The sequence below is a fragment of the Hyperolius riggenbachi genome, chromosome 10 (genome assembly GCF_040937935.1).
Source record: "Hyperolius riggenbachi isolate aHypRig1 chromosome 10, aHypRig1.pri, whole genome shotgun sequence".
Lineage (NCBI taxonomy): Eukaryota > Metazoa > Chordata > Amphibia > Anura > Hyperoliidae > Hyperolius > Hyperolius riggenbachi.
In genome coordinates this window covers 200,524,773-200,547,205 of record NC_090655.1, presented here as the reverse complement: position 1 = coordinate 200,547,205, position 22,433 = coordinate 200,524,773, and the positions used below count along the sequence as shown (strand labels likewise).

At 43.8% G+C, this 22,433-nt stretch overlaps 1 protein-coding gene across 3 annotated transcripts in view; it reads left to right on the top strand.

The window, feature by feature from the left end:
• The window catches only part of LOC137534226 (transmembrane protein 176B-like), a 171,334-nt gene that overhangs the window by 97,977 nt on the left and 50,924 nt on the right, over positions 1–22,433 (top strand). For all 3 annotated transcript variants that reach the window (XM_068255631.1, XM_068255632.1, XM_068255630.1), the window contains exon 5: positions 14,271–14,327. In XM_068255631.1, coding sequence (XP_068111732.1) covers positions 14,271–14,327 — 57 coding nt within the window. The remainder of the gene's footprint in view (positions 1–14,270; positions 14,328–22,433) is intronic.

Sequence of the window (22,433 nt, the reverse complement as noted above, 5' to 3'; positions counted from 1 at the left end):
GCGGAGGACTTGGAGTATTTGGGACGTAACAATCACCGCATGAGTGCTATGGCAAATGATTTACTATGTAATGTTTGGAACACTTATATTTTACAAGCATTATTACCATCACCATCAAACATTGCCGCTATTAGAGAGGTACCTGAAAAGCATGAAAAATTTATGAAATATGTGTCGTTATATGAAAAAGATAGCCGTGACAATGCATGACTATGTATGGTGGGTAGTGGTATTAGCGGGAATCGCCTGAGAAAAACGAATAAAACACATCATAGCAAAAGGTCTAGAGTTTTAAAAAACGGGCTATAAAGATGTTACATACAGCCAGGCATTCTCTACACGCTAGAAAAAAGAGGCGTGCACATTCTAACAAAAAGGTTGTACCTCCCGGTTCGCTTACCAATCAAACAAGTCCTAATCAAAGAGACAGACCACAGCGAGGGCAAACACAAAAAGTTGTTACGGCTGACATTCATCAGTGTGACACACACCCTGTACATACAGCTGGTAATTCTACACAATGTGTGGGTGTTGAACAGACTGACAGATCCATAGCAGACAGGTCCGTACAATACCCAGTCACGTGTGAAGCGTGTGAACGGGCTGACAGTGACGCGTGTGAACAGGCTGACAGTGACGCGTGTGAACAGGCTGACATGTTCATAGCAGACAGCTCCACACAAGATGCAGACAATGACACGTGTGAACAGACTGACACATCCATAGCAGACAGGTCCACACAAGATCCAGACACGTGTGTTGCTTCTGCGCCGGTTGGAGATGCGCCTGTGTTTTTAGACCATGTTTTTCATCACCAGCGGGAACTAGTACATTTTAATGGTCTTGAGTATGTTGATCACTTTCGGTTTGTAAATCTTGACAGAATACAAAGCTTTGCTGAAGCGGTAAGTGTTATCCATTCTGCTATTCAGGAGCTGCTATCCCAGATAGTTACTGAAATAGAACCTGGTGATTTTGTTCAGCTGAGACTCGATGGTGGGGACGCATTTCACCCAGTTGTGTCAGCTAAGCAATCTAGAGAGGACTTTAACGCTGGAACATTTCTGAACAACATTGCAAACGCTTTACAAAGCAATGCCGAATGTGTGGCTTGCAATTCTCTCAAACTTGCTGTCATTGTAATCAAGAATAGACGTGGTGGTGGTGCTAGAAGAATTTTGAAGTCTATCACATACAGCCAGATTATTAAACGTAAGAAACAGTGGCTTTATGATTTCAACAATTACAGCTCTAATGTTTGTCTAGCTGCTAGTCTGCATGCTCTTTTGGCAGGTGTTGATGTAGATGACCGTGTTTTGTTGGCAAAAGCTTGTCAGACGCACAAAGATTTGAGCCTACCAGAAGATCAAATGGTGTCATTTAGCCAAATAATGTTGTTTGAAAACTATTTTGATGCCACAATTAAAGTGCTATATCATGACCGTGGCAAGTGGCAGTATTATCATACAGGCCAAACATGTAAAGAGAAGACAGTGTTTGTTTTACACCATGAAAACCATTATTATGGTATTAAAAATGTAAAAAACCTTTATCAGTACTAATTATTTTTGTGAGAGGTGTTGTTCGGTGTACACCCATAAGTTTAATCACGGTTGTGTACAGTTTTGCAAAAGTTGTCAAAGAGCAGATTACAAAGAGGTTTCAGGTGAACAGCCTAGGTGCCCCCGTTGTCGTGTGTTTTGCCGATCAAATGTTTGTTTTGAAGAACATAAACATTTAGCGATTGATAATACAGCTTTCTGCAGGGTGAAATCTTTTTGTGACTCTTGTTACCGTTTTGTCAACAATGGTGATGAGCATAAGTGCAGTGGTCTGAAATGTAGCATTTGTGATGGGCGTGTCTCCAGATTTGACGGTCATATTTGTTATATGCAGCCTACAGTGTTAAACAAATGACAGAAAAGTAAATTTTTTATGACTTTGAATGCATGCAGGAGACAGGCACACACATACCCAATTACATTTACGCAACAACTTTGTACGGTCCAACATCCTGGGAATTCAGCGGTAAAACCTGCACACGCGATTTTGTACTGTTTTTCACCAGCGGTAAATTTACCGGTTATACATTTATAGTCCATAATGCCGGAAAGTATGATACCTATTTTGTTGTTCAGGAACTGATCAGAGAAAAGCTGGAAATGCGCATTGTGAATCAAGGGGGGCGGCTGATGTGTGTGACCCTGGTAGGTTTAAAAAGGAGGTTAATAGATTCTTTAAATTTCATACCTATGAAGCTCAGTAAAATGCCCGAAGCCATGGGATTTTCAGGGGTTAAAGGCCATTTTCCATATTTTTTTTAACACAGAGGCAAATCAGAGCTATGTAGGCCCCATGCCCGACATAGAGTTTTATGGTGTGGAATACATGCTGCCTGGTGAGAAAAAAGAAGTCTTGGCCTGGTATGAAGAACACAAAAATGACAAGTTTAATTTCCAGGATCAGTTAAAAACTTATTGCAAACAGGATGTGGAGCCATGTGCTTTCTTTTTGCTGATTGTGTGGTATTGCACAATCTGCATCTAGACATTGTATTTCAGATCATTTAAAACGCGGGTCTGGTACCCCCATACCCCCCAACTTTAATTTAAAATATTAAGTATACCCACAGAACATTTTAGCTTCATATTTTGTATATAATTTTGAAGAAATAAAGGCTATTCTCTATTAGTAATCACATATAATTTAAAGATTGTGCACTTTTTTTGCCCATGTGATATTTTGCTGAGTGTAATACAAGCCATGTGCTTTCTTTTTGCTGTATGCGTGATATTACACAACCTGTATATACACATTATATATCTCTATTAATAATTTCAGCGACTAGTTTTCAGATCATTTAAAACTCAGGTCTGGAACCCCCCATACCCCCAACTTTTATTTAAAATATTAAATATACCCACAGAACATTTTAGCTTCATATATTGTATATAATTTTGAAGAAATAAGAGCTATTCTCTATTAGTAATCACATATAATTTAAAGATTGTGCACTTTTTTTTTGCCCATGTGATATTTTGCTGAGTGTAATACAAACCACGTGCTTTCTTTTTGCTGCGTGTGGGATATTGCACAACCTGTATGTAGACAGCCTATTTTGCTGTGGATTGTGGTTTTTTTTTCACAGCGACACCCTGTGTGTGTTCTGATAACTTAAAACAACTCCCAACCATAAGCTCAGAGTAGATAAGAGTTGTTATCTAAAAATCCTGGTCTTGCATTTTGCAATGTGTAGAGGGATGCTGATGACAGAACAAAAGACAGACCCTCAGATGTGATAAAATTACATTTTTATTCACCAAGTTTATTGTACATTATCAAAATAGCATTCTGTTCATTTAAACACATTTATTGTACGTTGTCAACATAACAAACACATGATTGATTGTAGTAACAACAGTTCATTTTACTTTTTAATCTACGACCCACAAATGTTTGTACAAAAGCGTCATTAGTTTTAAAATGTTTGTCAAATTTTTTCAATAAATCTTTCAGCTTATATCCTCTGGCTAGGTGATGGAGCATATATATGCAGTAATGCCCGCACACAGCGCTATCTGTAGACTGCAGCTGTTTATTGTTATAGGTGATACAGTCAGAATTCCTGTTTAAGAACTGTATGAAATCCTTAGGAAAGATGATATTATCTGGTGACATTCCATAACTGTCAAAAAAAAAAAGAGCCGCGTCTTCATCCAATAACATTATTAGAACCCAGTGCTGACCGCGCTGCGTTGAACGATCTGTATTCACGATGTATGCCGCTGGCCTCTGAACAACTTTATATGTCGGTAAGAAATCACAAGGTAGCACATCTCTAAAGATACGTCTAGCGCACCAATCAGCTTTCAAGATGCTTTCAATTTCAAAATTATTCATTATTGTTGTTAATAATCAAATAGCACCTCTCTTTTATGATTAATTTCAACAACGTTATCATTTAAAGAGTACACAATCATATTCAAGGTTGTTGGAGTGGGGTTGGCAAAACGCAGCTCAGCTCTCAGATTACCGGTTTTCACTAGTGAAAAGTGTCCCGACCCAACTTCTTGATCCGAAGTTGTATCAAACGCTAACAGGGTGTACCCGTTCATGAACTCAGACCTGTCAAAAGAGAGCGCGTTATCCGCCTTCTGCTTGCCTGTAATGTGCACCAATGCCATGTATTCGCGGATGGCGGCTTCTGCATCAAAATTAGGTTGGAAGGGTTTTGCAGGTATCTGCTGCCCGTCTAAATACAGGCAGGCATAATTTACATTGTAATGACTGAAGCACAACGGATTCCTCTGGTAACTTCCGGAAAATTCTTCATTTCCTACCAGTGCAAGTATCACGATTTTTGGAATATTGCCAAGAAAAAGATTTTCAAAGTTGGAAATTCGTGTCCCGGCCGGTATACTGTATACTTTGAGACACGCCCGGTAAATGGCGTACTTTGCGTTAGCGGTTAACAGCGCCTGACTGTGCCCGATCCTTACAGCTGGTGAGACTTAAACCCTTTTAATATATAACGATGCATTTTGTATCTGCACTTTAAACGCATCAGCTTCAGCGCTCATAAGGCAAAAAATGTCTTTATTTCTGGTGAGTTTAATCTTCAGGTCTAACCCGTTCAGGATCAGCTTTGGCTGATTAAAAATATCGACGTAAACTGGCCCAACTAGCTCGACGCTTCTAGAACGCGCTGTAAACTGCGCTCTTTTGATGAAACCGGCATTGTCACCATCCAACGCTCGATTGTGAAATTGTCCAGCTGTATCTTTATAGAATAACCCGGATGTAAACTGCGTTGCCAAAGTCTGCACGTTATAGTTTAGAAGTGTTTCTATATAGGCTCTGTAGGTATACAGATTATCACTTGTAGACACTAATCTATCACCGAGGGATACATCTAGCTGACTGAAAAGACTGGCTATAGGGTAATTAACCAAAGCCACACGGGCGCCATCCTGTAGGAGTGTGTTATCCGCTTTAAGTATCCGACAGGTGATGTGTAGCATCGTGTTATTTAAGTCGTCGTAATATTCACCGCTTCCTGATATAAAGAACTCCAAGGGGGTGCCGTCAGCTAGTGCGGCGATAGGGTGTATTTCTACATAAAGGGATTTTTCAATACTTGTTTGAGTTGGTGGTATTTGAAAGATATCCAGTTTGGATTTGGCATACTCGGTCGAGCAGTTGTGAACAAAAGCCATGTTGTACGATTAAAAGATGTCTCCTGGGGAATGGTCTGTTGCTTTCTGTCGTCTACGACTCTTGCGAGCGCTTGCTTTATTCAAAAATGGGGGTAGAAGTATCTTGTCAAGACGTCGTTTCCTCTTACGCGTTTTTTTGTGAATGTGTACCACGCCCGAGCCCCCCTGGTCTTGTTTTGTCCGATTTATTCTATCCAACACAGCCGTTGACACGGTTGCAACAGCGTCTTTGGCGATATTTCTGGCTGCGGTTTTCACATGCGGCTTTACAACAGGGGAACAACTCTACGGAATAGCCCCCTAAATAAACCGGCTAGACCCGACCCGTGCATGAATTCATCGCCGCGGAAACCATCCAGCCCATAGCCCGCTTGAGCAAGGTAATATCGGGTGTAGATATTTGGGTCGCTGTACAGTTTCTGCAACATTTAAATTTGCAGCAGTGTTCCGCTGTCTGAAATGAAGTCTCACAATAGATTTTCCGTACTTAAACCTAACAGGTTTCCCCTGATCGGTTTGAATTGAAATGGTTACTGAATCAAAGTGATGTTTGCAGAGCGGTATATAGTCGGGTCTGCTGTATCTTTGTGTGTTTATCCCACCGCCTCTACCACCGACTTCAACGGTTCTCAATAATTGAACATAGGCATCCCCTACAAGCTGATGTTCTATTATATCCGTGTACACAAACAGCGTATAAAACCCCGCTCTGATATCGGGGTAGAATATTTTGGTGTTTTGGGGTGTTTGACTCGGATCTGGTGGGCAGTAAGGATGGTAACCTGCTTTTAGCTGTTTCAGTTGTTCAGGTGTTGGTACAGGTAAACCTAATATATGTCCCAATTTTTTACCCGGTATGAAAATGTGTGTGGGTGAATTATACAGACTAACGGTTCTTTCAGCCTCATCATACGTCAATTTAATCTGGTCTTGAGGTAACTTTGCTTTTTCGAGTCTATGATTAACGCCTTTGATAAGATCGTCAATAGTGTGATAATACCCGGCTCTAACATAATAATCTCTTAACGGTTCTCCACGTTTCCCGGCGTGAAACATACCCTTGGGTCCTTCAAAGGTATACCATGAATGCGGATACTGTATTTCGGTGAGCGCTACTTCCCACGAGCCGCGAAGTTCCACAGATTTAGCCAATTTGGTTGTATAGTTTGAAATTGTATTCTCTGGGTAAATTTTTGATGAGGCGTTGCACGGTAAGGTAATATAAAAGGATTTGGTCTGCATATTTTATATATCGATCAGCTGGTTTTCCTGAATCCACTCGTTGAATTTTTCAGGGTACCCGAGCCACTTAACTAGGTACAAAGTTTTCCCCTTCACACGTTTCTTTCTTATAATTTTTTATATCTGATAAATTCTGTTTTTATGAAGCGGCACTTTTTGTAGTTCATCATCATAGAATGACCCCTCAATGGCGTTCCCAGCTAGATCTCTCAACTTATAAAGAGGCCTAAGACCCCTGGTGTTGATAGATTGTATTGTGAAGATCTCTTCCGTGTAGGTTTGCTCATAACCTTTTGTAAATACACTTTTATAACAGGAAATTCTCACGTGGTCGCCAACTACAAGCGCGGGCTTAATCTTTTTAACACACGCATAATCTTGGTACAGGTTTTTCCAGATTAACAAAGAATTGTTTTTTGTAACAGAAGAAGGTTTGCATCGTACAGAGGAGTGGTATGTGTTATTATAACTTGTTAAGATCTTTTGTAAATTATCGATGTAACGGTATGTATTTTGGTGTCTAAGATAGCGCCACAGCTTGGTTTTCAAAGTGCGATTAAAACGTTCTGCAATGGCGGCCTTGACCGTGTTTGTAGTAAAAAAAATGCTTTATTTCACGATCTGCACAAAGCTTTTTGATCGGTTTATTCCATTGGGGGGTGGGTCCAAGACCAGAAGTGGGCGGTGTTTCACTGTGGGCAGCAAGGGGCGTGACACAGCATTACTAAGGGCATTAGGGGGGCGGGGACACATACCGGAAGGGGCGGTGAAAAGGTGTGAAAAGGGGGCGGGGAAAAGGTGTGGAAAAGGGGCGGGGCACCTGTCACTTTGCCAGAAGTGGGCGGTTTGATGTGACATGTCTAACCTTACTACTAACTTCCTCTTTTTAGATTAAAAAAAGGCCCATTGGCAGTACTACAATTGCAGATTTGCCAAAGCAATTTCTAAATAAAAAGTTTAATAAATACGGCAATATCTAAGCATGATGATTATAAAAGCGATGGGTGGAGCGTGGTGAATATTATAGGGTGAGTGATGAGACCTAGTTGTAGTAAATAATACAGTAAAATACAATAACCTCTGTAAATGCTTTTCTCCCATAGGACATATAGTAGTTTGCAAAAGTATTCGGCCCCCTTGAAGTTTTCCACATTTTGTCATATTACTGCCACAAACATGAATCAACTTTATTGGAATTCCACGCGAGAGACCAATACAAAGTGGTGTACACGTGAGAAGTGGAATGAAAATCATACATGATTCCAAACATATTTAAAAAAACAAAAACTGCAAAGTGGGGTGTGCGTAATTATTCAACCCCCTGAGTCAATACTTTGTAGAACCACCTTTTGCTGCAATTACAGCTGCCAGTCTTTTAGGGTATGTCTCTACCAGCTTTGCACATCTAGAGACTGAAATCCTTGCACATTCTTCTTTGCAAAACAGCTCCAGCTCAGTCAGATTAGATGGACAGCGTTTGTGAAAAGCAGTTTTCAGATCTTGCCACAGATTCTCTAATGGATTTAGATCTGGACTTTGACTGGGCCATTCTTACACATTGATATGTTTTGTTTTAAACCATTCCATTGTTGCCCTGGCTTTATGTTTAGGGTCGTTGTCCTGCTGGAAGGTGAACCTCCGCCCCAGTCTCAAGTCTTTTGCAGACTCCAAGAGGTTTTCTTCCAACATTGCCCTGTATTTGGCTCCATCCATCTTCCCATCAACTCTGACCAGGTTCCCTGACCCTGCTGAAGAGAAGCACCCCCAGAGCATGATGCTGCCACCACCATATTTGACAGTGGGGATGGTGTGTTCAGAGTGATGTGCAGTGTTAGTTTTCCACCACACATAGCATTTTGCATTTTGGCCAAAAAGTTCAATTTTGCTCTCATCTGACCAGAGTACCTTCTTCCACATGTTTGCTGTGTCCCCCACATGGCTTGTGGCAAACTGCAAACGGGACTTCTTATGCTTTTCTGTTAACAATGGCTTTCTTCTTGCCACTCTTCCATAACAGCCAACTTTATGCAGTGCACGACTAATAGTTGTCCTATGGACAGATTCCCCTACCTAAGCTGTAGCTCTCTGCAGCTCGTCCAGAGTCACCATGGGCCTCTTGACTGCATTTCTGATCAGCGCTCTCCTTGTTCGGCCTGTGAGTTTAGGTGAAAGGCCTAGGTTTACAGTTGTGCCAAACTCCTTCCATTTCTGAATGATCGCTTGAACAGTGCTGCATGGGATGTTCAAGGCTTTGGAAATCTTTTTGTAGCCTAAGCCTGCTTTAAATTTCTAAATAACTTTATCCCTGACCTGTCTGGTGTGTTCTTTGGACTTCATGGTGTTGTTGCTCCCAATATTCTCTTAGACAACCTCTGAGGCCGTCACAGAGCAGCTGTATTTGTACTGACATTAGATTACACACAGGTGCACTCTATTGAGTCATTAGCACTCATCAGGCAATGTCTATGGGCAACTGACTGCACTCAAACCAAAGAGGGCTGAATAATTACGCACACCCCACTGCAGTTATTTATTTGTAAAAAAAATGTTTGGAATCATGTATGATTAATTTCGTTCCACTTCTTACATGTACACCACTTTGTATTGGTCTTTCACATGGAATTCCAATAAAATTGATTCATGTTTGTGGCAGTAATATGACAAAATGTGGAAAACTTCAAGGGGGCTGAATACTTTTGCAAACCACTGTAGATATGTCTCAGATTAATACAAGTTTGCAGGCTGAACTGTGTTCAGGGGAAATTGGTGTTCATAAATGCCAGACTAAACAGGTGGTTTTTCAGTTTGGACTTAAATACTTCCAGGGATGGAGATGTCCTAACTGGGTGAGGCAGAGAGTTCCAAAGTGTAGGGGAAGCATGACAAAAGGCTCTGTCTCCAAAGGTTTTTAGGTGGACTTTGGGGTGGCCAAGTTATAAGATCCTTATGATCTATGATTGTGTTGGGTATGATGCAATTGTAACAACTAGTCCTTCAGGTATCCAGGGGTCAGATTGTACAAGGAATTGAATGTCAATAAGCCAATCTTAAAAATAATTCTCAATTTTATCGGTAGCCAGTGGAGTGAGCAAAGGGTTGGTGTTATGTGGAAATGGCAGGGTTGTATAGTTAACAGCCTTGCAGCGGAATTCTGTACTAATTGCAGGCGATGCAGTTAGCTTTGCTAGCTCCACATTATCAATGATCCTCAACTTACCGTAAATTATCTTCCTCTCTTTTTCCCACCTCCTATTATAAAATGTATTTCTACACGATTGACTATTTGCAACAGTCCACACCGTGCTTTGGCATAAATGTGAAGAAAACCACGGTCCAGGAACCCACACAGGAACGATATTCCTGCAACTGCCGGTGCTGCACCTCGCTCAGGTCACCTCCCTGAGCAACAAACATGCAAAGAGTGAAGAGGCGGCACACAACTGGCTTTGCTAATTAAAGCATGTATTGAAAGCGGAGCAACACTACATGTTACGAACCATCACGGTTTTTCCTCAGGTATATAATGAACCAAACCACACAACCTCCATTTATAATAGCTCAAAATCACGCCTGTGGTAGGCACTAGCTAGGGGGCGTGGTAGGTAATAGCTAGACATAGGCCACTCTTCGCTATTTCAATGCAAGCACCAATATAATGTGTTTAAATGCAATTGTATACATATTAAATAGTATCAAAAATACAAATTTATGTAACCAAAGAAATTTGTATGCAAATGTTAAAAATGTATGTAACCAAATTTGAATGCAAAAGTTAAAAAATGCATGTTCAGGGGCATTCCACTATGGACTACCCAAATCACTATAATGGACTGACCGACCGTACTCCTAGGGCACTCCAATAAGGCTACCCATGAACACCAGCCTGTAAAAAGAAAGATGAATTGCGTGATAGTACACACTAACACATAACCTCATTTGATGATCTCAAACTCTATGCAAAATTATTATAAAAAGCATTTCCATTGTGTGTGTTCTTTCATCCCTCTCAGATGTATAACATCCAGATAATTAATCCAGCCGACTTCTTTTTGAAGCAACAATTTTTCTTTGTCGCCCCCACCAGATTTAGGATCTATGCAATTAAGTACTAACCAGCGTAATTGTGGGGCTCTATGTCTGGCCTCACTAAAATGCCTAGACACAGAGGTTTCATATTTGATCTCTCCTTCCAAAAATTTACCAATAAAACGCTTGTGCTCCTGTGTACTCTCACTGCTCGTGTGGTCATACCCACGTACATCATACCGCACGGGCATTTTAATCCATAGACAACATGTGTGCTGGCACATGAAATTCTCCCCCTGATCAGGATCTGTTTACCTGTATGAGGATTAGAGATGGAATTGCCCCTTACAATTGCTGAGCAAACATTGCAGTTGCAACAGGCAACAGGTACCATCCCTTTGGTGGTTCTGCGTCACTACATTAATGGAAGTATCAACCTTTCTGACTATGTTCTGTACTGTTTTGCCTCTTTTGAGAACAGTGGTGATTCCTGGAAAAGTCTCCCAACAGTTTGGTCACTACTCAAAACTGGCCAAAATGTTCTCACTGTTTTCTTGACCAGCGAAGTGTTGTGTTCAAACTGCAACACAAATGGAATTCGCTCAACCTTTGCATTTTCTTTGCGGCCCACCAATAAGTCAGTTCTCTCTACCCTCCCCACTTCCTCCTGTAATCTAACAAAATGATCTCGTTGATATCTTTTGGTCACAAATTTCTCAATTAGTTCCTGCCCAGTTTCTGTATAATCGTCTACTGTGGAACAAATCCTTTTAGCTCTTAAAAATTGACCATTGGGGATAGCTCTTGTGGTATGGGGGTGATGGTAACTATCTTTCCTTAAAAGATTGCTTCAATCGGTGGGCTTTTTAAACAGTTGGGTGTGCAACCTATCATCCCGTTTAACGATGGTAACATCCAGGAAATTCACCGACTCACTTGATGCTTCCATGGAAAACTTGATGGGACTGTGGCTAGCATTGGCCTCAACTACCTTCTCCTCCAGAACTTCCATAGTGCCGCTCCACACAATCAGGACGTCATCCACAAATCTGACATACTGAAAAATATGTTCCTTATATTTCGGATGGTCATGAAAAAACTTTCTCTCAAGAGGCTTAAAACCCTCCTGGCGGTCAATTGTTCTGCGGCTGCGCGGCCGCGGGAGGTTTTTTAAGCCTAATTTATTTTTTATCATGTAGCTAGCCTAGCGCTAGCTACATGATTCCCCCCTCCCTGTGGCCTCCCTCCCACCCCTCCGATCGCCGCTGGTGATCAAGCCCATCCGGAAATCCCATTCTGCACGGGATTTCCTTCAGGGCTTCCCCCGTCGCCATGGTGATGAACGGAGTGATGTCATCGACGTCATCAACGTCGTGACGTCACAGGGCGTCCCGATCCACCCCATAGCGCAGCCTGGCGGCGATTGGCCAGGCTGCGCAATGGGTATGCCGCGGGGGGGGCCTGTATCGGGGCGGGTAGCGGCGCATCGGCGGCAAGCGGCGGCGATCGACCCAAACACACAGCAAAGTGCTTTCTGCATGTTCTAAAAAAAAAAAATTATGAAAGCCGGCCCAGCAGGGCCTGAGAAATCCTCCGCGGCGGCTTACCCCGAGCTCAGCTCGGGGTTACCGCAAAGAAGGTTAACAAAAATATTTGCTACTGAAGGAGCTACTGAAGGAGCTCCCTGTTTTTGAAAGTAAAAATTACCATAAAATTTAAAGTAATTAAACTTCAGAACCAGCTGCAATGCATCAAGGAGAAAATATAACATATTGTTAGATAGATTTGTGTCCAACAAATTAGATTCAACACAACCAATAGCCTCATCCTGCTGGATTGCAGTGAAAAGACTCTGTATGTCAAGACTACAAAAAGTCAAATCCACTGGCAAAACGCCAAAGGATTTGATTCAATTCAAAAGATTCAATTCTTTGCAGGAGGTCTATTGTGTCTTTCAAGCAATGAGTTAAGGTGGCCATACACTGGTCGATGTGCCATTAGATCGACCAGTTGACAGATCCCTATCTGATCGAATCTGATCAGAGAGGGATCGTATGGCTGCCTTTACTGCAAACAGATTGTGAATCGATTTCAGCCTGAAACCGATTCACCATCTGCTGAGCTGCTCCTGCCGCCTGTCCCCCCCCCCCCCCCCGTATACATTACCTGAGGCTGGCTCCCGGGCGTCTTCTCCGCATTGCACGGCTCTGTTCCGGCTCCGTCCCGGCGCTTCCTGTGTTACTCCGTGACCAGGAAGTTCAAATAGAGCGCCCTCTATTTGAACTTCCTGGTCACTGCAGTGACACAGGAAGCGCCGGGATGGATGGAGCCGGAACAGAGCCGTGCAGTGCGGAGAAGACGCCCGGGAGCCAGCCTCAGGTAATGTATACTTGATCGGATCGGCCGCCGCTAGCGACGCGCACTTTACCCGCGGGCGATCGAGGGTAATTTCCCGCACGGCGCGATCGACGGACCGATCCGATTTCGGGAGGAAATCGGATCGGCGGCTGCGTTTACCGCGAACGATTGGCAGCAGATTCGATCCCAGGATCGAATCTGCTGTCGAAACGGCCGCGAATCGAGCCAGTGTATGGCCTGCTTAAAAGAACCCACTATCTCCTGCAAAAAGCTGTCTATAAAACCAGCTAGATGGGACAAAACGTTTCCCCGGCTGGATACAATTGGGCGCCCCGGGGGTCTCTTAGTCTTTTATGAGTTTTGGGCAGGAGATATAATAAAGGGGTACACAGATGGTCTATAGTCAACCCTTTTGCTATTTGCTGAGTGATAGTTCCATCTTCCACTGCACAGATAAGTAAAAATCCACCATTGTTTTTATTTCCATGGTTGGATCAATTTCATTCAATCTGTAGTGTTCAGCGTTACTCAATTGTGAGGGGCAATTCCATCTCTCATCCTCATACAGGTAAACAGATCCAGATCAGGGGGAGAATTTCATGTGCGAGCACACATGTTGTCTATGGATTAAAATGCCCGTGCGGTATGATGTACGTGGGTATGACCACGCGAGCAGTGAGAGTATGTATACAGGAGCACAAGTGTTGTATTTGTAAATTTTTGGAAAGAGAGACCAAATATGAAACCTCTGTGGCTAGGCATTTTAGTGAGGCCAGACATAGAGTCTCACAATTACGCTGTTGGTACTTGATTGCATAGATCCTAAATCTGGTGGGGGCGACAAAGAAAAAGAGTTTGAGATCATCAAATGAGGTTATGTGTTAGTGTGTACTATCACGCAATTCATCTTTCGTTTTACAGGCTGGTGTTCATGGGTAGCCTTATTGGAGTTCCCCTGTACGGTCAGTCCATTATAGTGATTTAAGGTAGCCCATAGTGGAATGCCCCTGAACATGTATTTTTTAACATTTGCATACAAATTTCTTTGGTTACATAAATTTGTATTTTTGATACTATTTAATATGTATACAATTGCATTTAAACACATTATATTGGTGCTGGCATTGAAATAGCAAGGAGTGGCCTATGTCTAGCTATTGCGTACCACGCCCCCTATCCAAGGGGCGTGTTTTTAGAGCTATTATAAATGGAGGTTGTGTTGTTTGGTTCATTATCCACCTGAGAAAGAACCGTGATGGCTCCGCTTACAATATGTAGTGTTGTTCCTCTTCAATACATGCTTTAATTAGCAAAGCCAGTTGTGTGCCCCCTCTTCACTCTTCACACCGTGATTTGATTCTCCTGAGAGAAAAGCAGTATAATTTTTTTATTATCTCTATATTCCTAATATTACTTATTGTCTTGCAGTTTATGGCCTGTGGATTGCTGAATGTTGTGACCTACAAATATCCCAGTGCACTCTGGGTAAGTGTTCTGCATATACATTTACATATACTCTATATGCCATCTTAGTTTCAAAAAACACCAATGCATTAAAAGAAAAAAATCTTGGTTTATGAAACTTCTAAGAAAATTTAGTATACTAGTCCAGTTTAAGAGAAATCATTTCAGGATAGAGTAGGAAAGGTTTGCCCTTATTTCTCCTTTTTGCTTATTCCCAAAGCCCATATTCCCATTGGAAAAAAAAATCCCCAAACTTCCAGTTTCTGAGATTTCCATGACTTAACGTGAACTCTGGTAGTGCCAGGGACAGAAAATTTGAAACCGCAATCTAACATTTGATGAAGCATATGGAATTATATATAATTGTGTTTGTCTGTGTTGAATTCAGCAATCAACATGTTACTTACCTACTCGCTTGAAAACCAGCTAAGTGTCTGAAACCTTAGGACCCCCCACATTAGTTTTTCCCAAAGCCTTGGCAGATCAGCCTCCAGCCCTGTGTCATAATGTGTGAGATCCTCCCTCTCCTCATACGATTTTGTGGGGATAATAGAGGGATAACAGCCATGACTGGATGGTGAGTTTGAACGGGTACAGTGTGTTTAAAGACAGATCAGATGAAAAATATGGATGGGGATTTGCCTGTTTGTTAAAACTTGTTTAGCACCTTTATGAATACATGGCTGAAGACTGTGACTCTGTGGAGACTTTGTCGGTAAATATTAAAGGTAGAAGCGGAGCCGGCGCTACCATTCAGGCAGACTAGGCATTTGCCCTAGGGCCTCCACCACTTCAAAGGCCCCCTGCTGACAGAGTTGTTTTCCCCACTGCTGTTTATTTGTTTTTACTAAAGAGGCTTGAAAGTTCAAGCCAAGTGTATGCAGGCTGCCCCGCCTACCAACACACTTCAGGAAATTCCGCTGCCCACCCCTAGGCATTCAGCGGCTGCTGATCTGTGAGGTATAGTGATAGTGTCTGTGTGTACAATCAGGGGGGCAGACTAAGAAGCAGAAGCAGCCCAGAGCATGGACACATCTCAGTGAGTCTGTGTTACTCACTGCATTGGGAGAGGGGGGTTGAGGGAGGGAGACATGCTGTGTCTGTGTGTGCTGACAAGGCTGGAAGCAGCCAGGAACAGGACACATCATGGTGAGTCTAACTCACTATGCATTGCATCTTATCTTTCAGCCTGCAGATGTCCCCTGATCTCCTGGGAGAGGGGGCTGAGGGATAGAGACATGCTGTGACTGTGTGCAAGAAAAGGTGAATGGGTGGGAGACATCACTGGCTAGCTGGATGTCTGGAATACCTCCTGTACCTTTAAAAAAAATTCCCTGAAATCGCTGAAGCAGCTGGCAAGCTGGTAACTATACAGAGGCTTGCCTCCTGCAGGGTCTGTGGGAAAAACTCAGCTCTTTCACTATTGCAAAGACTGATGTGGACAGCTACATAAGGTATTTCACAGGTTGAAAAGTTTTTGACAGTCCCTAGACTCCAGGAGGGCTGCTTTCTGACTTGTGCGAGAGACTGGCAGGGACAGGAGACACATTACAGGCAAGTAGCCTCTGTGTGATGTGGGATTGCAATACACATATGCTCTCTGCTCAATGGCCCAGACAATGCACACCAAAAACCTCTAGCAGATCTGCAAAATGCTAGAGTTTTTTGAAGCAGATTTCAGAGCGATTTTAGGCATGTTTAGAGAGGTTTTCTAAACATGCCTAGCATTTTTTGGAGCGGTTTTTTGTAGCAGATTTCATATATTGTTCCAGTAAAGCTGTTACTGAACAGCTTCTGTAACACAAACGCCTGGAAAACCGCTCTGATTTAGCATTTTTCAGAGCGGTTTTCCACTTTCCTATACTTTATATTGAGGCAGAAACGCCTCAGAAATCTCAATAATGCTGCAGCCCCCGAGTTTGCATTTGTGGAAAAAACGAGCCGCTCTGGTGTGCACCAGCCCATTCACTTTCATTAGCCAGGCGGTTTCCCCCCTGCAAGCGTTTTAAAAAACGCTCCAGAACCGCTCTGGTGTGCACCAGCCCTATCTCAAGCTCTCCACTCCTCATCTCTCCCTCATTCACCCTTGTTTTCCCCCTTTCTCTAGTGCTGGGGGAAGGGGGGTAATCTCCCCCCAGGCCACCTTTTATTCAGTGATTTAGGGCCGGTCCAGTGCCTGGTGTATTCAGGTTTGTTGTTGTAAGGCAATGTGAAACACTAGGCTAGCGGATAAAAGTGCAATTCCAGGGCAGGCAAGCTGGTAAATATACACAGCATGATGCAGAGCTTGCCTGGAGGGTATGTGGGAAAATATCTGTCTGGTCTCTCCCCATTGTTATAATGACTGCATTTGTGGATAAGGTGTTAAACAAGTTGAAAAGTTTTTGACAGTCCCTAGACTCTAGGAGGGCTGCTTTCTGACTTGTGTGAGAGACTGGCAGGGACAGGAGTCATATTACAGGCAAATAGCTTCTGTGTGATGTGGGACTGCAATACAGATAAGTTCTCTGCTCCATCTCAGGCTATTCTCAATTTCTTTCCACTCCTTCTCTCTCTGGGCTAGTGCATGGTAAAATCACAATAGCAATCGCTAGCAATTTGGGAGTGTGATTTTGTGAAGCGATTTTTTTTTTGTGAAGCTGTGTGTTTGTAATTTTGAAAAAATCACAATGCTGCCGCCTGCTGTGAGAACACCGTCATAGGGTAACATTAGCCAAGCGCTTTTCAAATCACTGTCGATTTGAAAAATGCTCAGAAGCCCTCTTGGTGTGCACCAGCCCTCCCTCATTCACCTTTGTTTCCCTCTACCCCTAGTGTTGGGTGTCTTCTTGTCATACAGGAAAGCTAAATAAAAGTGCAATCCTGGTGAGGCAAATTGTTATTATTAGTGGTCAGGAGGAAACTGTGGGGGGAAGGAGGGCCCCACAGATCAAGTTTGCCCTGGGGCCCCAGGGCCCCTTAAACCGGCCCTGGGTAGAAGTAAGGCATGTCAGTTGTTCAGGTCTGTTATATCAGCTACCTTACATCAATGGCGACATTAAAGAAGCAAAAATACACCCGGGGTATTAATTGTGGGTAATTTACATTATCCAGACATTAACTGGGTTGTTGAAGCTACTCACAGTAGTATAAGACACCAAATGCTCTTAAGACTACAAGAAACTTACTTGACTAAAATGGTAGCTAAACCAACCAAGTACCAAAAAAGTAAAAAAGAATAACACCTCCACTTATGGATCGTCAAAAATCAGTTGCAAAACCTTGGCTTTATTGAACAATTAGTGTATGCTGACAAAACGTGTTTAAAACCACTTAAAATCAAATGCCCTAAAAGATGGAGCACTCCCATACACAACCACAATCTTACTGCACCCCACCAGAGCCAGATCATCAACCAGGAACTTCAAGCACCTGATTGGGGCCCCATTCGAGTCTAAGGGGCCCCCTCTGTACCCCTCAACATGTAGTCTGTTACCTTTTACATGCCTGTCATCACTATGGCTAAGTGGCCCCATCAGCATGTAATCATCAGGTGCTTGCCCGCCCTGAATCGGTTTCTGGAAACACTCTGAGGCTGAGCGTCACCGTTGCTATGGCAAACAGACGCTAGCCCACAGAGGATCAGTGTGCTGTGCGTTCACATTCCTCACATCATCAGAGTCACGTGAGACACTGTTGACGTCATTGCTCTTCTCCCTCCCTCCTCCTGAACGCACCTCACTCAGTACAGTCCAGATCAGCTGCTCAGTGTGAGAGCGCAGGCGGCATAGTAGTAGTGAGTACACAGGAGACAGTCAGCAGCCAGCAGTTGTTTGATGTGTGTGTTTATATCACTGAGGATATAATATATGTGTGTGTGTGTGTGTGTGTGTGTGTGTGTGTGTGTGTGTGTGTGTGTGTGTGTGTGTGTGTGTGTGTGTGTGTGTGTGTGTGTGTGTGTGTGTGTGTGTGTGTGTGTGTGTGTGTGTGTGTGTGTGTGTGTGTTAGGGTGGCCACTTGCAGTACCCCAAAAAGGAGGACATCACACCCTGAAAAGGAGGACATCGTACTGAGCGTGCCAAAAGTGGGTGTGGTCAAGCATAACGTGGGCGTGGTCATGGGTGGGGCCAAATATACATGACCTTAGCAGTGGTGTAAATTGTCTGCCGGGGAAGTTTGAGCTCTGCCGTAGTGTATCCCCCAAAATAGATGTAATCTGACAGCATTTCACTAAAAAGACACATAATCTGGTAGAAGTTCCTGCAAAATACAAATAATATGGCAGTGGTTCCCCCAAAATAGACAATGTGGCAGCAGCAGTTCCCCCCAACATACACATAATCTGGAACCAGTTCCCCAAAATACGCGAAACCTGGCAGCAGATCACCCAAAATACACATAACACCCAAAATACATGTAATCTGGCAGCAGTGGTCCCCCACACATACACAATCTGGCAGCAGTTCCCCATAAATACAGAAATTCTGACAGCAGTTACCCCAAAATAGGTACCCCCAGCATAGGTAGCCAGGTCTATAGGTGTCCCCAGTATATGTAGCCAGGTCTATAGGTGTCCCCAGTATAAGTAGTCATGAGTATAGTTGTCCCCAGAATAGGTAGCCAGGTGTATAATGTCCCCAGAATAGGTAGCCAGGTCTTTGGGTGTCCCCAGAGTAGTTAGCCAGGTCTAAAGATGTCTCCGGTACAGATGGCCAGGTTTTTAGGTGTCCCCAGAACAGTTAGGCAGGTCTATAGGTGTCCCCAGTATATGTAGCCAGGTCTTTAGGTTCCCCCAGGATAGTTAGCCAAGTGTATAGGTGTCTCCAGTACAGATAGCCAGGTGTATAGTGTCCCCAGTATATATAGCCAGGTCTATAGGTGTCCCCAGTATATTTAGCCAGGGCTATGGGTGTCCCAAGTATATGTAGCCAGGTCTATAGGTGTCCCCAGAATAGTTAGCCAGGTGTCCCCGGCAGGAGGGGCGAGCTCAGTGAAGGGAGAGCGGTAGGTACAGGAGTGTGAAAGGGGGGACATCTCCCCCCCCTTTGGGCTCCCCCTTCCTTGCTCTCCCATCTAGAACTATAGTTTTGGGGTGGCTGGCAGCGGGTGAGACTTACCTGCCTCCTTCCACGGCGAAGCAGTAGTGATGTCCGGTTCATGAGTCATTTGAGCCTGTTCTTTCCTGTGACCGACTCATCCACCCTAGCTGATTCGGCTCAGTGGATGAGTCAGATCATTATACTCACAGGAAAGAACAGGCTCAAATAACTCATGAACCGGACGTCACTACGCAGCGCTTGGAGCGAGGCAGAGGTAAGTCCCGCCCGCTGCCAGCCACCCCAAAACTATAGTTCTAGAGGGGAGAGCGAGGAAGGGGGAGCCCAAAGGTGAGGAGAGGGGGGGGGATATGTCCCCCCTTTCCCACTGTGCCCACCGCTCCCTCTTCTCTGCGCTCTCTCCCTCCACACAGCCCAAAAAGGAGGACATCTGGCTGACCTCCCTTGCCTTGCGCCAGACGGAGGACAAGCAGTCCAAAAACCGGACTGTCCTCCCTAAATCCGGACGGATGGCCACCCGTGTGTGTGTGTGTGTGTGTGTGTGTGTGTGTGTGTGTGTGTGTGTGTGTGTGTGTGTGTGTGTGTGTGTATATATATATATATATAATGACATGGCGGGGGCAGAGGTGGTGGGGAGGTAGTGGTAATGGTTAGCGCTCTAGCCTTGCAGCGCTGGGTCCCCAGTTCGAATCCCAGCCAGGTCAACATCTGCAAGGAGTTTGTATGTTCGCCTCATGTCTGTGTGGGTTTCCTCCAGGCACTCTGGTTTCCTCCCACATCCCAAAAAACATACAGATAAGTTAATTGGCTTCCCCCCTAAATTGTCCCTAGACTACAATACATACACTACACAATATAGACACATTAATATGGTAGCGACTAGATTGTGGGCTCCTCTGAGGGACAGTTAGTGACAAGACTATATACTATGTACAGCGCTGCGGAAGATGTTGGTGCTATATAAATACTTAATAATAATAATAGGGTCCCCATTTGGCCTTAATCCAACTCTTCACCTCACACTACCACTCACATATGCCATACCGGCTTATTAATCCTTTGGTAAGTAAGTGCGTGTTGCAATCAATAGAGATGGCCTGAACAGTTCGCCGGAGAACTTGCGAACTTAGCTTGTTCGAGTTTGCGATGAACCGCGAACACTTAGCGAGTTCGACCTACCCCCTATACTACATCATTGGGCTAAACTTTGACCCTCTACATCACAGTCAGCAGACACATGGCAGCAAATCAGGCTGCACTCCCTCCTGGAGCCCCCCTCCCCCTTATAAAAGGCAGCAGCATCGGCAATGTTCTCACTCTGTGTGCTGCTGTATTAGTGAGAGAAGGGAGAGACATTGGAGAGATAGGGAAAGCAATAGTTAAGAGGTCTGTTAGGTTGCTCCTTGCTGACATTTGTCGAAGAAAAGCACCCCAAAACTGCTCTTTTGATAGTTAATGTTCTTCTGATGTGTTTTTTTTTTTGTGTGTGGCCCACTGACTCTGCATATACAGCCCTGTCTGTCGCAGCTGGCCCTTGCTAATTTCTGTACTGTGCCAGGCCCAGCACATTCAGTGCATACCTTTCACTGCCTCTGTGTGACTGCACTTTGTATTACCAGCAGACAGGTCAAAAAAGTGTTCAGTACCTCACCTTTATCAAAATGAATGAGGCATGGACTCCAGGTGGATTCCTGAATTTTTAAGGCCGCTGCTTGCATCGGCCGCTAACAAAAACAATAATCATTTTTTTCTGGTGCATGTACATGCCTGCCTATTTTTTCTGGCTGCACTGCGGCTGCAACAACAAAACAAAAGGCATATACATGTGTCAATTCCCCTTTGTGATCGTTACCTTGCCACGGTAAAAGGGCTTGCGTATCACAATGAAGCAATGACCGGCTATATGAGTGTGTTGGGGGGCACACCTGACCCAAGATAATAAGGTCGCTGCTTCATTGTGGACAGTTGTTCTGTCATTGAGCTACCTCAGCCTGACCATATGGGCTTGAAAACCGTCATTGTCTGCACTCTCGCCATCGTGCGCACCAGTCCAGCACGGCCATCACTACATAAACAGCTGTTTGCGGTGCGTTACACAATGAGTTTGGTCTATCAGTGTAAAGCAGGACACTACTTACACTGCTGATCCATGTATACACACGCAAGATGTTTTCAAGTACTTTAGACCTCCAATTTAGCAATGCAATGTGATTTATGCCTCTTAGGGATTATAACCCTGCTGTGCGGCAAATCCGTAATTTTCCCCCGGACTTTTGGCTTGTATCCCACTCCGCCATGCCCACGGCCGGATTTCTACTTTTCAACACCCTAGGCCAGCTATCAAAGGCCGCCCCCCTCCCCCCCCCCCCCCCCCCCAAAAAAAACACATCTAAATGAAGCCTGTACATGTGCTTGATTATATAGCACATGGCAGGCTGTGCCATATGTATTTACCTCCTAAAGCCCCAAAAAAGTGAAGTTACTTCGTCCCCCCACAAAACTGACTGTGGTAGGGATAACATTTTGAGCTCCTCTGAGGACAAGTAGCTGGAGACATAACTATGTGCTCTGTAAAGTGCTGCAGATGATATCAGTACTATTCAAATACATAATAATACAGAAGGAGATTAGACTGTGACTATGGTAGGATTAGAATGTGAGCTCCTCAGAGGACAGGCAGTGATATGACTATGTACTCTGTAATGTGCTGCAGAAGGTGTCAGTGCTATATAAATACATAATAATAATATGGTAGAACATTAGACTATGACTATGGTAGGATTAGAGTGTGAGCTCCTCTAAGGACAGTCAGTGGCATGACTATGTACTCTGTAATGTGCTGCAGAAGATGTCAGTGCTATATAAATACATAATAATAATAATGGTAGGACATTAGCCTATGACTATGGTAGGATTAGAGTGTGAGCTCCTCTGAGGACAGTCAGTGACATGACTATGTACTCTGTAAGGTGCTGCAGGAGATGTCAGTGCTATATAAATACATAATAATAATATGGTAGGACATTAGACTGTGACTATGGTAGGATTAGATTGTGAGCTCCTCTGAGGACAGTCAGTGACTGGACTATGT